The sequence below is a fragment of the Oryctolagus cuniculus genome, chromosome X (genome assembly GCF_051225735.1).
Source record: "Oryctolagus cuniculus isolate XC-2025 breed Fujian yellow rabbit chromosome X, ASM5122573v1, whole genome shotgun sequence".
NCBI classification, from domain to species: domain Eukaryota; kingdom Metazoa; phylum Chordata; class Mammalia; order Lagomorpha; family Leporidae; genus Oryctolagus; species Oryctolagus cuniculus.
Window position 1 is genome coordinate 84,173,232 of NC_142888.1, and position 15,240 is coordinate 84,188,471.

At 34.9% G+C, this 15,240-nt stretch overlaps 1 protein-coding gene across 2 annotated transcripts in view; it reads right to left on the reverse strand.

Annotated features, from left to right (window-relative positions):
• Nucleotides 1-15,240, reverse strand: part of COL4A5 (collagen type IV alpha 5 chain) — a 259,685-nt gene that overhangs the window by 19,163 nt on the left and 225,282 nt on the right. Inside the window, exons 38-42 of one of the 2 annotated variants that reach the window (XM_002720176.6) lie at nucleotides 14,553-14,633; nucleotides 13,778-13,876; nucleotides 11,240-11,290; nucleotides 9,441-9,626; nucleotides 405-538 (exon numbers count right to left, since the gene is read on the reverse strand). In XM_002720176.6, the coding sequence (XP_002720222.4) occupies nucleotides 405-538; nucleotides 9,441-9,626; nucleotides 11,240-11,290; nucleotides 13,778-13,876; nucleotides 14,553-14,633 (551 nt within the window). Of the gene's footprint in view, nucleotides 1-404; nucleotides 539-7,660; nucleotides 7,761-9,440; nucleotides 9,627-11,239; nucleotides 11,291-13,777; nucleotides 13,877-14,552; nucleotides 14,634-15,240 lie in introns of those variants that run through there. The other variant, XM_089324139.1, reaches the window with a different exon arrangement.

A 15,240-nucleotide genomic window follows, 5' to 3' on the forward strand; every position in this document is an offset into this window, starting at 1 on the left:
TGAAATTGGACCCTAACTTTATCTAATTTCAAAGTCTAAAATATTCCCAATCACCATAATTACTTCCCTATGGGTGGACTCATCCACATGCAATGCTCTGACATATGTATCTCCTTTACATAAATTTACTTTCACTGAAATGAAAGCTTCTCAAATCTAAATACTATACACACCAAAGACTCTAGATAACGTATCTTTTGAGAAACCTGTTTGGTATAATATAGCAAAAATCCCCTTAGTAAGACTACAGGAAACTTGCTTCCTACATTCTTTTTAATTTGCCAGTGAGCCATGCATAGAGACTTGTCCAGAGAGTGCTAATTAAATGATGCAGTTTAGAATTCTCATTTTGAATGCAAATATCCACATTCTTCTCTTATCAATTACCTACTCCCATTTCCTACCGGGAGTCCTGGTGGTCCTTGGTCTCCTTTCAAACCAGGCAAGCCAGGCTGCCCGGGTGGGCCTGGGTTTCCTCTCTCTCCTTTAATAGCTCCATTTCCAGGGAGACCCCGAGGACCCTCTGGACCTGGTAGACCTTGATAATGCACAACAAATGATCACAAGTTCAGTATAGCATAAGAGTAGCACAAAACGCAGGCTTGTAAAATATCAGCCATCTTCCTATTAGTTGGAAAAATCTAATTGTATAATGTAAAATCTAGACTACATCAAAATATATAGACCTGTGCTGACTCCCTTTCTAACATAAATTGGACTAGGTTCTTTCTGTTATTAACACTGGTTTGTAGACTCTTTTAGTTTATTTTTTTATATAGTAAACCCAATAAGCTCATATCTAAAGAAAGGACTCAGGACATAATAAAATTTGCTTCTGTAAGCTTCTCACAAAATGACTTAAATCAAAATGAAATAAGACACTGCTGGGTCCTGTTCTCAAATTGGAGCATGCATACATCAGAATCGCATGGAGGAGTTGTTAAAACAGATTCCTGGGCCCACCCCCAGAGCTTTGGAATCAGCAAAGCTAAGGAGGGGCCTAAGACTTTCCATTCTCCTAAGTACCCTATAGCAGCTGAAGCTTCTAGTTCCAGGATCACATTTTTAAGAAGCACTACTATAGGGCAATCAGGGATTTAAGCCATTTGTCTTGCTGTGATTAAAATCAAATTGTTTTATTTGTAAGTAGCTACATTTATTCAGCTTTTTATTACTATGCAATCAAGACAGTTATTTAAGCAAATTAACTGATCTCATTTTGATATGCTTGATACATGGGAACATTTTTAAAATTTTTATAGAATAAACATACTTTTATTTTGCATTACACTACTTTAAAACAAAGCAAATAGTCTAGTACATAACGTGTCTTTTTCTTTCTCCAATATAATTGTGTTATTTGATTATAAAGTTCAGGTTTTCTATTTGACCTTAGGAGACATGCAATTTTGGCAGTCAGTGCCAGGTGGTAAATGGCCAATTTAAGAAAAACAGGTAATTCTTTCTTTATTTTGATTTTAACAAGAATGTGAATCACCAATCCAGCATTTTTTGAAGTACCATTAGTGTTCAATCCCTTACATTTCCCCTTCGCACCTATTATGGTTCATTTGCTTCAAAGAATTTGTCAGCTTTCATGGTAGTTACCATTGGTGATAAAATAATGTCAATTATTCAATGGATAACCACATAATCCCCATAAAAATAATTGAGGAAAATTATTTTATGATCAATGCATTATAAATCCAAAAATGGAATCCAAAATATAAAATGCAATGATTTTGTATTTTTTGCCATCTAAGAAAATGCAAATATATTTATTTTTAGATGTTAACTGACACATAAAAATTGCACATATTTATGGGGTACCACACTTCAATACATATATGCATTGTGTGATTTCCAGATCAGGGCAAACATACTTATCTCCTCAAACATTTATCATTTCTTTGTGGGAAAAACATTCAAAATCCTGTCTTCCATCCCTTTTAAGAAATATACAGTATATTACTGTTATCTTTAGTCACCATGGGAATGTTTTTAAATGTCAGAAATTTGTACTTTAAAATTTCTTCATATTCTTTACAATTTATTTTGAAAAATAAAGAATTCTACACATGTCTTGTAAACAAATAAGATAATTTAAAATGGGATTTTTGCTAGTTTTTTTTCCTACTGCTATGTTTTTAATCTGCCTTTGCAAATAAATGTAGAAGGTCCATTAGGCAACCATGGAGATAGTATCATTCATTGACCAAGTGTTTTGCCACTAGGTGGGAAATAGGTGCTACTTGCTTGCAGTGTTTAGTGGCTAAGGCTGAGACTAAGTTGTCCTGCCTTAAGAAAATAATTACAAAACCCTAGTTAGCACTTATGCCTTCTCTCCTCTGATAGTCTCAGATACATTTTATTGATTTCAACCGAACAGGAAAATATGTTAAGATTTTTTTAAAGGAACTACCATAGATATATGCATTTAGAATACTGAACTCATGCTTACACGTGGACAAAGGGTCATCTTTTTAATCAGAGAGTAAATTTGAACATTAGTTCCTTTCCCAATACTCTTACGATTCAGAATCAGTGGCTACACAATAAAAAGGCAGGATGGCATAATTATTGAGAATATTAACTCTGGAGACACAATGCTGGATTGGAATCCCAGATCCATTAATCATTAGCTATTTGACCTTAGCAAGAGTATCAATTTCTTTGACTTCATTTTCTTTAAGAAAAATGAAAATAGTAATAGCCTCCACTTTATCAGTATGTTGCAAGATTTAAATGAGATAGCACATATGAATTACTTAGCACAGTGCCTAGTACAAAGTAAGAGCTATAGGAAGTTTTTTAATTCTTATTTTAGTATTATTATAATTATTATCTTAATTATTAGTAAAATTAAAGGTAAGAACATATCTTAAAATATGAGCCCACTTCTAATCTTTCAGATATTCCTACATGATTTCATAATATAACACTATTGGCACACGAGAAAGAAGAAGCAGGTTCACAACACTACAAAAATCATTTTTTTCCAAAAAACAACTCATATAAGTCTCCTTACCCAGGCAACCAGACACCACAAATTTTTTTTTACCGAATCATAAAGAAAAGGCTGGGGTACTTGGTATACAAAACAAAACAAAACTTATTTAATTCATATCCACTAGATAGTTATCTCAGTAAACCTGCTAGTTTTCATACATAATGTGTGATTTAGACTAGAAATTAGGTAGCATATCAATGTATTAAGAGAAAAATAAGCCGTGAGTCAACCTGATAACAATGGCAAGATAAGGGGGGTCGGGGGAAGAAATTTTGTGTAACTGTATTCCCCAGTTTGAAAAGTTACCAGAACACTGTATCATTTGAAAACAAAACAAAAAACTAGGACACTGCTCTTTTTGCAATTAAAAGATACACGTTAATTCGGATCTGCTATTCAGAGTCCTACTAAAACAAAAGGGACATATAATTTATTTAGCAGTATTCAGAAGTTTCCCTCTTCCATTACTGAAAATAATCATGAGTATACCGATCAGGGCAATTTGAGGCAACAAAATTTGAGAAAATGAAATAAATATGAAGAGATCACAAACGCACCACATGCTTGCCTAAATATCTTAAGTGTATTTCCATTTAAAATTCAACATGCTTTCACATATGGATTAACTATTAAGAACAATCTAAATCACAAAGACCTAATGTCATTTCAAAGTCAATTATAAACAAGTCACATTACCTTCACCAAAATGTTAAAACCTGAGCAGGTGGTATTTGAGGATAATAGCACTCTTCAATGACTTCTGAATTATAGCAAAAAAGGTGCAATTTCTCTTATCATACACATAAAGCATTAAAAAAAAAGAATTGACCAGTGAAGAGTCTAACCTTGAAAACCTGGGAAGATCAGAGTTCACCAAAGCCCAAAGATCGATGTTAGCAGTATCAGACATCACACAGTACAAAATAAGATTATGAGTTAGAAGTGGTTCACATTATAGCACAAGTTAAACAATAATACTCTTTGCCAGCATTTTTAATATCTACAGCATAATATGAATGCAAACAGAACCATACAGGAGTATGGAGACTCAGACCTTTTCAAATAGAGCTTGTTCTACAGAATAAGTTGTCTTTTTTCATTAATTCAAAAAATGAAAAACTACTAAAGACATTATGTTAACACTGCTACTGTGACTTTTGAAAAGCCACATGTTAGCGTCTCAAACATTAAAGTTGGCAAAAATAGTACATTTCACTGACAGCCTTCAGTTCCTGTAGCAAAAGGATAATTATGGATAAATGTTTATCTTGGCTTCTGCTATCCTTTATTAAAGACACAAGGTGCATATTTCTTGCTATGTTCAGACTGATTCAAAGAGATAGCAGTTAACTTTAAAGGCCTCATTGACAAAAAAAAAAACTACAAAGAACATAGGTGAGTGAATAGAAAAATAAAAACATGCTTATGCTATGTCCATATTAACCTGTATTTTTGTCTTATTTGAAAATCATTCCATGAAGTCACATTCTGATTTTTTTTCATAACTCATCGGGAGGTTTTTTCCATATATTACTACTTCCAACTAGTTACTTAATGAGAAAAAAAAGTACACTTGCACATCACTAAATTGAAAATTAAGATTCACATTTTCCAGAAATGTGAAGACTGTCAGTGAAGGGGTGCTTTAACATATCTTAGCATGCGATATTCCACCCCATACCACAGAAAATATCACATTTACTTTATTATTATTCAATGCACATATTAAGTTAAGCTATTCACTATTAAAAGAAGGCTCATTAAATAAAAAGATAAAACCTTTTGGTTAGTGTTAACTGACTACAAACACAATTTCTGCTTCTTACAAGTCTTGCTATGATATATAAACACTGAATATCAGAGAAGAGAACACTGAGTTTAAGAATCAGAAGACTTAAGACTATTCTTGACTCTGCTGTTTGATAACTGCAGTGAATTATCTGGGCAATTCATTGTCTCTGAGCTCATATTCTCACCTGTGTAACGGGAACGCTATTATCTGCCCTAACCTCCTTCACAGAATTTTTTAAAAATCAAATTCAATTTAAATAATATTGACCTAAAATATTTTAAAAAATAAAAAATATTGACCTAACATCTGCCATGTGCAACGTGCTACAAAGGAAGACAAAAATGAGTTAAGATCAAAACTCTGCCTTCAAGGAACTTACAATAAAATACATTAAATGATGTAAATGAAGATATGTCATATAAATGGAAAACATTATCATCATTGCCTAATAACGCAGCTTTTAAAGCATCCAAGACTTTGAAATTCATAAAGCTAAAATTGGCTTCTGTTTATTTAAATGGTTCCTGAACCATGTACAGCAAGCTAACACAAGACAACATTTAGAGCAGAGTCTGGCCACATGGCTAGTTAAATAAATTAAAATTCCTAGCTAAGATAATTCAGAATTTAAGTAAAGATAATTTATATGTGTGTTTGATATAGAAGGACCAATAACAGAAACTATTAGAAAAACATTTCATTGAAATATGATGCTTCAGTCTGAGTCAGGAGTAAGAAAAACTTTGGATCATATCATAGCAAAACTTCTAAGATTTTCATTTCTAAAATGTAACATTTTAATGAGTTATATGCCAAGTCAATTTTGTATATAAGGCCTTCAATTCACCATTTTTTATAGCATCTAACGAATTTTAACTGAAAAACAAAATGAAAACAAAACCTAAAGTCTTGTACATAAGTGATAATTTTTTAACGATCAGCTGTTGAGCTTACTGGTATATTTTAAATCCAGCTTCTACTTAAAGTTTTAGTTTTCAACTATTGCAAAGAATACAGCGCCACAGAAACCAGGTTCTAATAGTTATGCAATTTAGAGCATATTTGGTAAATAAGAAGTTGTTAAATTGATTTCAAACAATGTGGCTATTTTTCTTTTTTATTCTTTGAATATATTCTATATTTTGTCTCAGCTGAAAGAAATTTTCTGGCTGACAGTATAGTCTAGCAGTGATCAAGGTAGCAAAATTCCATGCAAATCAGACAGTGGAGATCTTAAAATTACTTCAAAGTTGTCCCTGGCCTTCTCTTTATCTTGGTAATAGTTAAATTAAATAGCAGGATAGCATTCTTTTATGAAGGACAAAGGAAGCAGCTATTAGGGGTTTATGAAGCTTTTGAGATTACAGAAAACCAGAAAGTGGATGTGAGGTCCAAGCTGCTATGGTTATGGCTAAGAGTCTTCTAAAACAGCAGAAACAGCTTTGCTCATCACTTGTCATATTTATAGCTAGAATAAGACACCAGATTATAAACATGAAGCCATATAAGAGCCTTTGTGGAAGGATGATATGGTGCTCACCAGGATAGTCATGTAACTAAGCACAGATGTGCACTAAGGCAGATTCCCAGGTGTGACAGTCACTGCATTACTCTAACCAAGCTGCTTCTTTGCCCCTCAGTCTTCTCATAGGTCATCAAACTCTTATCTTCACCATACTTTAGGTGGGCTCCCCCCTGAGCTGCTTCTTGACTAGGCCACCTCCTTGGTCCCGGATACAGCAAGAATCCTGCTTTATCAGTTTGGGGAGACTCCCTCAGTCACTCCTCCAACCCCTTATGCCAATAGTTTCTTCTTCTCTGCAATAACCTTGAATAAAATGTCTCCCAGTCTTTAACAATGTCCAGTGAGTAATTTGTCTTGAGCACATCTAAGATTTTGGTTTCTTCTAGAAAAGACATTCTAAGCTTCAATGAAATAATGGGTTTGTGGGGAAGTACAAAACTAGGCGATCAATTCAGATAGATATAGATGACCTCCTAAAAATAATAGTGAAAAACTATTGACTTTAAATATGTAAGAGATAAAATTGTCCTACTCTCATTAGCCACTCCTCAGGAGTATACTTTTTCCTCTTTTAATTCCACCTTAGAAATGTGAAAAGAATGATTTACCTTGAACAATAATAAATACATTCAAGTATTTATGGCTTCTTTTTTACTCTTGATTACATCAATGTATTTCATTATGAGCCTGCAATTATCCGTAGATAGATCTTGGTCATTTTTCTTTGGCGTGATTATTTACATGTGTATGATGGATATAAGATGGAAAACCTTCTAATCTGTGCTGGATGCATTGATTTTTCTTTTTACTCTGTACCTATCAGTCTTTTTTCACATAAGTATAATTTAGAACTTTGTGACAATTCAGGATGTGAAGATGGGATGGCTTCACAACCTGCAAGAGGTATGGCAAACCGACAATTTCATATTTGCAGGAATTGATAATACATATTATTTCAAAATGAATGCCTCTTTGAAGGATAGCTTGATACAATTGGCAATGAAAGATATAAAGCAAAGATCAGAAATATTCTTTATTCTGAAGGAAAGGTAAAATATTATGCAATGCTGTTTTGGGTAGTATAAATTTTCAGGTAAAATAATACGAATTCATGCATTTTGGAATGGAGACAATAATTTTTCTAATTAGGTAATCTGTGGTCATTGCAATAGACAGAAACACTGAGCTTTACAAGTTCCTGACAACGTACAGAAATAGGCCACCATGTAAGAATTGAATTGGCATATATGCTCTGCTCTTAAAATATATTCAAACACTTAAAAATTAAGTAGAGGTGTATATATATACATATACATAATACACACATATATGTATACATACCCACATATAAAATATATGTATATAAGTATATAAGAAAAGTTTCAAACTTCATGCAGTTACTACTTTAGAGTTAAGGAGCTAACCTGTAGGACCTGGATAGGGATCAAAGTTCACCAAGGCCCAATGACATCATTAACAAAAGGGAAAAATATCAAAACTGTTAGAAATATCAAGATACTAAATCATTACACTAAATATTTTCAAGTTAAAATTTAATTCAATGAAAGAATATCCTGCAAGTTCGTTTTCATGCATGTGTACATAAACCAAATTATCATCACTTAGCATCAACACTAAGATGAAAATAGCACAAGTGCCATATTTTGAAAGGCCAAAAATCATTTTCTCATAATCCTTACATGAGCTCAGATTAACAGTAACTGAATTTAAAACTTCATTTTCATTTGTAGTATACAAACAAGTTAAGAAGTTGAACACTCATCAGGTATATGTTCTTCTGAGTTGTTTTTAGTATTTCTTTAAATCCAGTAATTTTCAAGCAACTTTGTGACTAGCAGTTTTATGCTGACATGTTTTAAAATGCCAGTCAACAGTGAGCTCCATCATCAATAAAAATGACAAATCACAGTGCTGAACTGAAGGGGATAATAGTTTGGTTTATTTGAATTATTACATGCAAAACAAACCAAGATACTTGTTGTCATTTTTTATATTACATGCAAGAGACTTAATATGGCTGAGACGTTCACTGGTTTTTCTCCAACAAAAAACAAAGGTAAAAACCTTAATTAATGCTTCTATAGTCAAGTCAGAGCAGATTAACATTTTGTTTTGAAAATTATTCTCTGAACATGGTATGTTATCTCATATGTTTTCAGATAGTGTCTTATTAAAATTAACTTCAACCACTTAAGATTTTACTGTAATTTAAATGAAACTTTTCACTTTTAAATGCATTTTAAAAATAAATCATGGATATGGACATGAAAGGATAATTGCTGTTTCTTTAATCGTAGAATTCTCTTATTTCTTTCAATCAATGAAGGCCAAATTCTCAAGGACCAGAAATAAAAACTGAATATCAAGTCTCAAAAATCTGTTAATAGCCTATCACCAGTGATTGAGCTCGGCAATATTAATCACAGATGAAAATGAACATTTCCAAATTAGTAAAATGAAATGACACAGCATAGACACAAAATGGAAACGTGACCATTGGATGCAAAATTGTGACGAATAAAGCAATGAACACAAATGAGGTATAGACACAAAGATGGTATGAAGAGATCACTAGTCAATTTGATCATGCTGTGATGCTGAAGATAAATTTGATTGCCTAATTCCTAGACAAGATACAATTTTTTATTGTGCCTGGTGATATTTGCTGATCACGTGACAGAACCATAGCAACACTTTTGATATGGGCCACAAGCATCTATTGGGTGATCACTAAAATGATTTCTGTGATGACATGCTGAGAAGCTCACATTTAAAAATGCACATGGCAATTTGCTGCCAGGTTATCAGTTTAGCTTACTCTTTGAATAACAAGACTAATAAAACCACTATTTCCTTTTGCTCCTCTAGTCTGCTTTGTCTTACTTCAAGTTTAAGTAAATGATTAAACATGTTATTAAAAAGGATATACAAGAGGCTAGGGACATGGATGGAGGAAGCTATAAACCAAGCTATTTATTTGTAAGAAATTCTAATACTACAGATTCTCAAGTACTAAAGTCTGAATAACCTGCCAGCAAAATGCAATAAATGGGCTAATAAATAGAGCATTCTCCTACCACTCATGAACATACCTGGTCTCCCAGGAGGACCTTGGGGCCCAGGGTTGCCTTTGGGGCCTTCCAGAGCTGGACCTGGAGAACCAGGAGGGCCTGGAGGACCTTGCACACCAGGGAAACCCTGAAATCCTGGTTCTCCCTTTGGACCTGGAAGGCCAGGGTTTCCTGGCATGCCAGGTAATCCTCCATCACCCTTTTGACCTATAAAAGTAAAGTGATATTAGAGAACACATTAAATGACACTGAGTTATAGGTTTGCCTTTAAGGGTAAAGCTATTCACTGTTATTTGAACACCTAATGGAATTCACTACAGTGATTTCTATCTCCCACAAAACCTAAACCCACCCAGAAAATCCCTTTTCCTATTCAATGTATGTATCTTTTATCAGAAGTATTTGTTAAAGTATGTATAGGAACAATAACAGCTTGGACACAGAAAGTTCTCTCTTGCATTGGGACATAGAGCCATAATCATATGACCAGTAGTTATGAGAAAAAAATTAAAAAAGTATAATGCTCAAGAATATGTTCAAGGGGTAGGTGCTGTGGCATAGCAGGTGAAGTTGCCACCTGCAGTGCCGGCATCCCATATAGGTGCCAGTTCAAGTCTCCACTGCTCCACTTCTGATGCAGCTCTCTGCTATAGCCTGGGAAAGCAGTGGAACATGGCCCAAGTGCTTGGGCTCCTACACCTGCGTGGGAGACCCAGAAGACGCTCTGGGATCCTGGCTTTGGATCCACACAGCTCCGGCCATTGTGGCCATCTGGGGAGTAAACCAGCAGATGGAAGACTTTCTCTGTCTCTCTCTGTCTCTCTGTCTTTCCCTGTATCTCTGTCTCTCTCTCTCTTTGCCTCTGTCTCTGCCTCTCTGTAACTCTGCTTTCCAAATAAATAAATAAATCTTTAAAAAAATATGTTCAAGATAACTAGAGGCAATTCTTAGAATATGTTTCAAGCCTAATTTTGAGACTAACGGAAGATACAGATTTTCAATAATCACTATGTGTCCCTGAAGATCATTCTAAGCAAGATTTATAATCACAATCCAGACAAACTCTTCTTTGAATTTTTTCTGCATCACTAATATGCTTAGCCAAAAGACAGTGGTGCATTAAAATAATTTTTATGTTGCAATCTGAGAAAGATATGAGCATTTCTAGGAGATAGGTATATGGTTTGAAGAAAGCCTCCAGAGACTAGCCAATGGTCATTTCAGAACACAAATAAATATATGTGTGTGTGTGTGCGTGTGTGTGTGTTGTGTGTGTATATTGTATACACACTTATATTTTTTTCTATTAACTATTTGGTGCTTACAGGGAGAGTATGCATAAGCAAGAGAAGGTTGATGTGCATATGCACATACCCATCCAAATATGCAGAAGACATAGTAAGATGGAGTTTTCAAGAAAGTTTTATATTGGTACATATTCCTACAGAGTTTCCTTATATTGCCTTGATACTGCTTCCATGGGGGAGAAAAGAGTAGATCTTTTTCTGGTTCAGTGAGTTCTTAAAAGACTAATGAAATCTACTTTTTCTATAATTTTGCTTGTATTATTTCATCAGTATTTATTCCTGAAGTTAATTAAGAGTATATACAAGTAAATTTCCTTAAGGACACATTTTCATATAGTACAATTCCTTATACTAACTTGATAATTAAGAAATACTTTCAGGTATAATTCCAGTTTTGAGCTTCTGGGTTTGCTTGTGTATTTTATTATAGAAAGTGGTAGACATGTAAAAATAATCTTACTGGAGAGTATTTTCATTTTATGAATTGATTTAGCATGTTTTATTAAGGTTTACCAGAAAGTCCTGGGAGTCCAGGGGGTCCTGGGATTCCAAAGCCTGGTTGACCTGTCAGGGTACAGAACAAAAAATAAATCCCAAATTGATAATAATAACTGAAACAGGTATTATGTGACCACTATGGTTTTTATAAGCTATATAAACCATGTGGAAGATTGATTTCCAATACAGAAAAAAAATTCCAGCACTATTAGAATACTATACAAAAACATATCCTATTTGATTATTAAATACACCTTTATAGATATATATCATATGAAAATATATAAACAGTATATGCTGCATACTGAAGCAGAGAAATCTGAAAGAGCTGGGTAGCATCTTGACATGAAAATTGGACAAGGAAAGATACGGAGTTTTTTGTAAGACAGAGGCAACTTGATCAACAAAAAAAATGACCTAATAGTCTCAAGAATAAGATGGTAATTAGGAAGGAAAAAATCTACCAACAACAGATGCTGGCGAGGATGTGGGGAAAAAGGGACACTAACCCACTGTTGGTGGGAATGCAAGCTGGTCAAGCCACTATGGAAGTCAGTCTGGAGATTCCTCAGAAACCTGAAGATAACCCTACCGTTCGACCCAGCCATCCCACTCCTTGGAATTTACCCAAAGGAATTTAAATTGGCAAACAAAAAAGCGGTCTGCACCCTAATGTTTATTGCAGCTCAATTCACAATAGCTAAAACCTGGAACCAACCTAAATGCCCATCAACGATAGACTGGATAAAGAAATTATGGGATATGTACTCTTTAGAATACTATACCGCAGTAAGAAACAACGAAATCCAGTCATTTGCAACAAAATGGAGGAATCTGGAACACATCATGCTGAGTGAAATAAGCCAGTCCCAAAGGGACAAATACCATATGTTCTCCCTGATCGGTGACGACTGACTGAACACCAAGAGGGAAACCTGTTGGAGTGAGGTGGACACTATGGGAAATGGTGGCTTGATCAGCATAGCCCTGACTGTTAATGAACAACTTAATACATTATCCCTCTTAGTAGTTTTTTTTGTCTGTTCTACTTAATATGACTGGTTTAGATCTGTAATTGATGCACAGTTATTCTTAAGTGTTGAAAATTAACTGAAATGTGATCCCTGTTGAACATGGTGGTGGGAATGGGAGAGGGAAGAGATGTATAATTTGGGACATGCTCAGGCTGACTTGCCCCAAGTGGTGGAGTTGGAAGCATACCAGGGGATTCCAATTCAATCCCATCGAGGTGGCATGTACCAATGCCATCTCACTGTTCCAGGTGATCAGTTTCAGTTCACAGTTGGTCATGGTGAAGGGACTGGGAGTCAAAGGGAACACATAGACAAGTCTAGTACCTGCTAACGCTAACCGATGGAGTAAATAAAGGGGAGAGTGATCCAACATGGGAAGTGAGATACTCAGCAGACTCATAGAATGGCAGATGTCCTAAATAGCACTCTGGCCTCAGAATCAGCCCTAAAGGCATTCGGAGCTGGCTGAAAAGCTCATGAGAGTATTTCAGGCATGGAAAGCCAAGACACTCTGGCAAAAGATCTCTGCGAGTGAGATCCCAGTGGAAAGAACAGGTCATCAAAGAAGGAGGTACCTTTCTCTGAAGGGAGGAGAGAACCTCCACTTTGACTATGACCTTGTCTAAACAAGATAAGAGTCGGAGAACTCAGAGGGCTTCCATAGCCTTGGAAACTCATGACTGGAGCATAGGGAGATTACTGATGCCATAGACAGGAGTGTCAATTGGTAAAGTCAACAACAGGAGTCACTGTGCACTTACTCCTCATGTAGGATCTCTATCCTTAATGTGCTGTACATTGAGATTTAATGCTATAACGAGTACTCAAACAATATATTTCACTTTGTGTTTCTATGGGGGTGCAAACTGTTGAAATCCTTACTTAATGCATACTAAACTGATCCTCTGTAAAAAAAAAAAAAAAAAAAAAAAAAAAGAAATTATCAATTCCCAACTTGACTCTCACTGGGATTAAACATGACAATAGGTCTGCTCTGATTTCATCATCATTTAAAAAAATCATCTATTATTTTTCACTTTATGTTTCTGTGTGGGAGCAAACTGTTGAAATCCATACTTAATGTATACTAAGCTGATCTTCTGTATATTAAGATAATCGAAAATGAATCATGATGTGAATGGAAGGGGAGAGGGAGTGGGAAAGGGGAGGGTTGTGGGTGGGAGGGACGGTATGGGGGGGAAGCCATTGTAATCCATAAGTCGTACTTTGGAAAATTATATGCATTAAATAAAAGTTTAAAAAAAAATATTCAAAAAAAAAATTAAAAAAAAAAAAGTGTATGATAGCTTAGAAGGTAAGAAAGAGTGTGTCTTGGAACAAAAAAATGTCTTGGAAGTTGGTTTATGTATTCTGTATTGATAATAAAAGAAGTTTAAAACTGTATAAAAAAAAAGAAGGTAAGAAAGAAAATGTAACCTCACTGTTGAAAAAATAGCAAGTTAAAGTAGACAAGGAGGAAATCAGAAAATTAGGAAAAATGAAAAAATATATACAGCACCTGGTTCACCCTTCTGTCCAGCTGGTCCAGGAATACCATCTTGACCTGGTTTGCCCTTCTCACCTGGAGGCCCTGGTGACCCAGGACGACCTCCACCACCTAAAGAATAGAATACAGCAGGTTAATCCCTGTTGCCGACTCCCTTTTCCTTTAATATACTTCATTCTTTCCATGCTTCCTTCAAATAATTCTACTGAAATGACATAAAGTGCATCTGACACACTCCTTTAAATAATGAACTCCTATAAAAAGGAAGCATAAAAATGAAGGAAGATAATAAGGAACATCTTAATCATTCACTCAATATAAAAAAAAAAAAACTCCGTTTTTCATTTTAGTATGGCTTCAGAATATCCAAGAGAGTAATGTGCAAGAGGTGGAAGAGTACATCATAGGCGTCACATGGAGCCAAGAGAAGTCTTACTATAGATGGCCATGCACGAATACAATTGTTGTGGCCTGCCATTCTAAAAAGAAAAATATCAGTGTCTATCTTCTATTATAGAACACTTGAATTAACTCTCTCCAGAAAAAGTGAGCCTCGCAAATAAGGTCTCATTATAGTAATTTTAAGTAACGTTTATTAATAGCTTGTTCATTTTGTACCTAACACACAGAGCTAAATGAATGATCACTGCATTTTCTTGGTTTGAAAATGTTCATGGCTCAACATGATTTAACTTTCCCAAACTGAATATAACTTGACTTTATCAAATAGAGTGTGATCAGCTTCAGTTTTACAGAACAGCAAACTCTTATTTTTTTTAATGCTTACCTACAGGACCAGGTTCTCCTGGAAGGCCAGGGTTTCCTGGAGGACCAGTGACACCTTTTGGTCCAGGAAGGCCTGGGGTTCCTAAAGTAAAGAGCTCAATTTAAAAATGAAAGACAAACTTCATTGCTTTTAGAGCTACAATTCAAACTTAAACAATTTGTTGTGTTAGCAGAGAAATGGTGACGAACAAGGTATGGAATTGCAGGGACTTAGAAAAGGCATATGTTGTGTTTTATTAAAAAAAAATACTGTTGAACTGTTTTATGCCAACAACAATGTATGAGAATTCCAGTTGTTCTAGATTCTTGCACAATATATTGATGACATCAGTTGTTTGTAGCCATTCTGGTAGGTATGTATTACCACTTCATTTTGGTTTTAATTTGACTTTCTCTGGCTAATAATATTGACCATATTTCCATGTGTTTGTTGGCCATCTTTATATTTTTTGTGTGTGTGAAATGTCTATTTAAAAATTTCTCCATTTTTCAAAATTTGACTGTATGTGTTTTTGCAGAAGTTCTTTATATATCCTAGATATAAGTCATTTGTGGGGCACAGCGGGTTAAAGCCCCGGCCTGAAGTGCTGGCATCCCATATGGGCACCAGTTAGAGACCCAGCTGCTCCACTTCCAATCCAGCTCTCTGTTGTGGCCTGGGAAAGCAGTAGAAGATGGCTCAAGTTCTT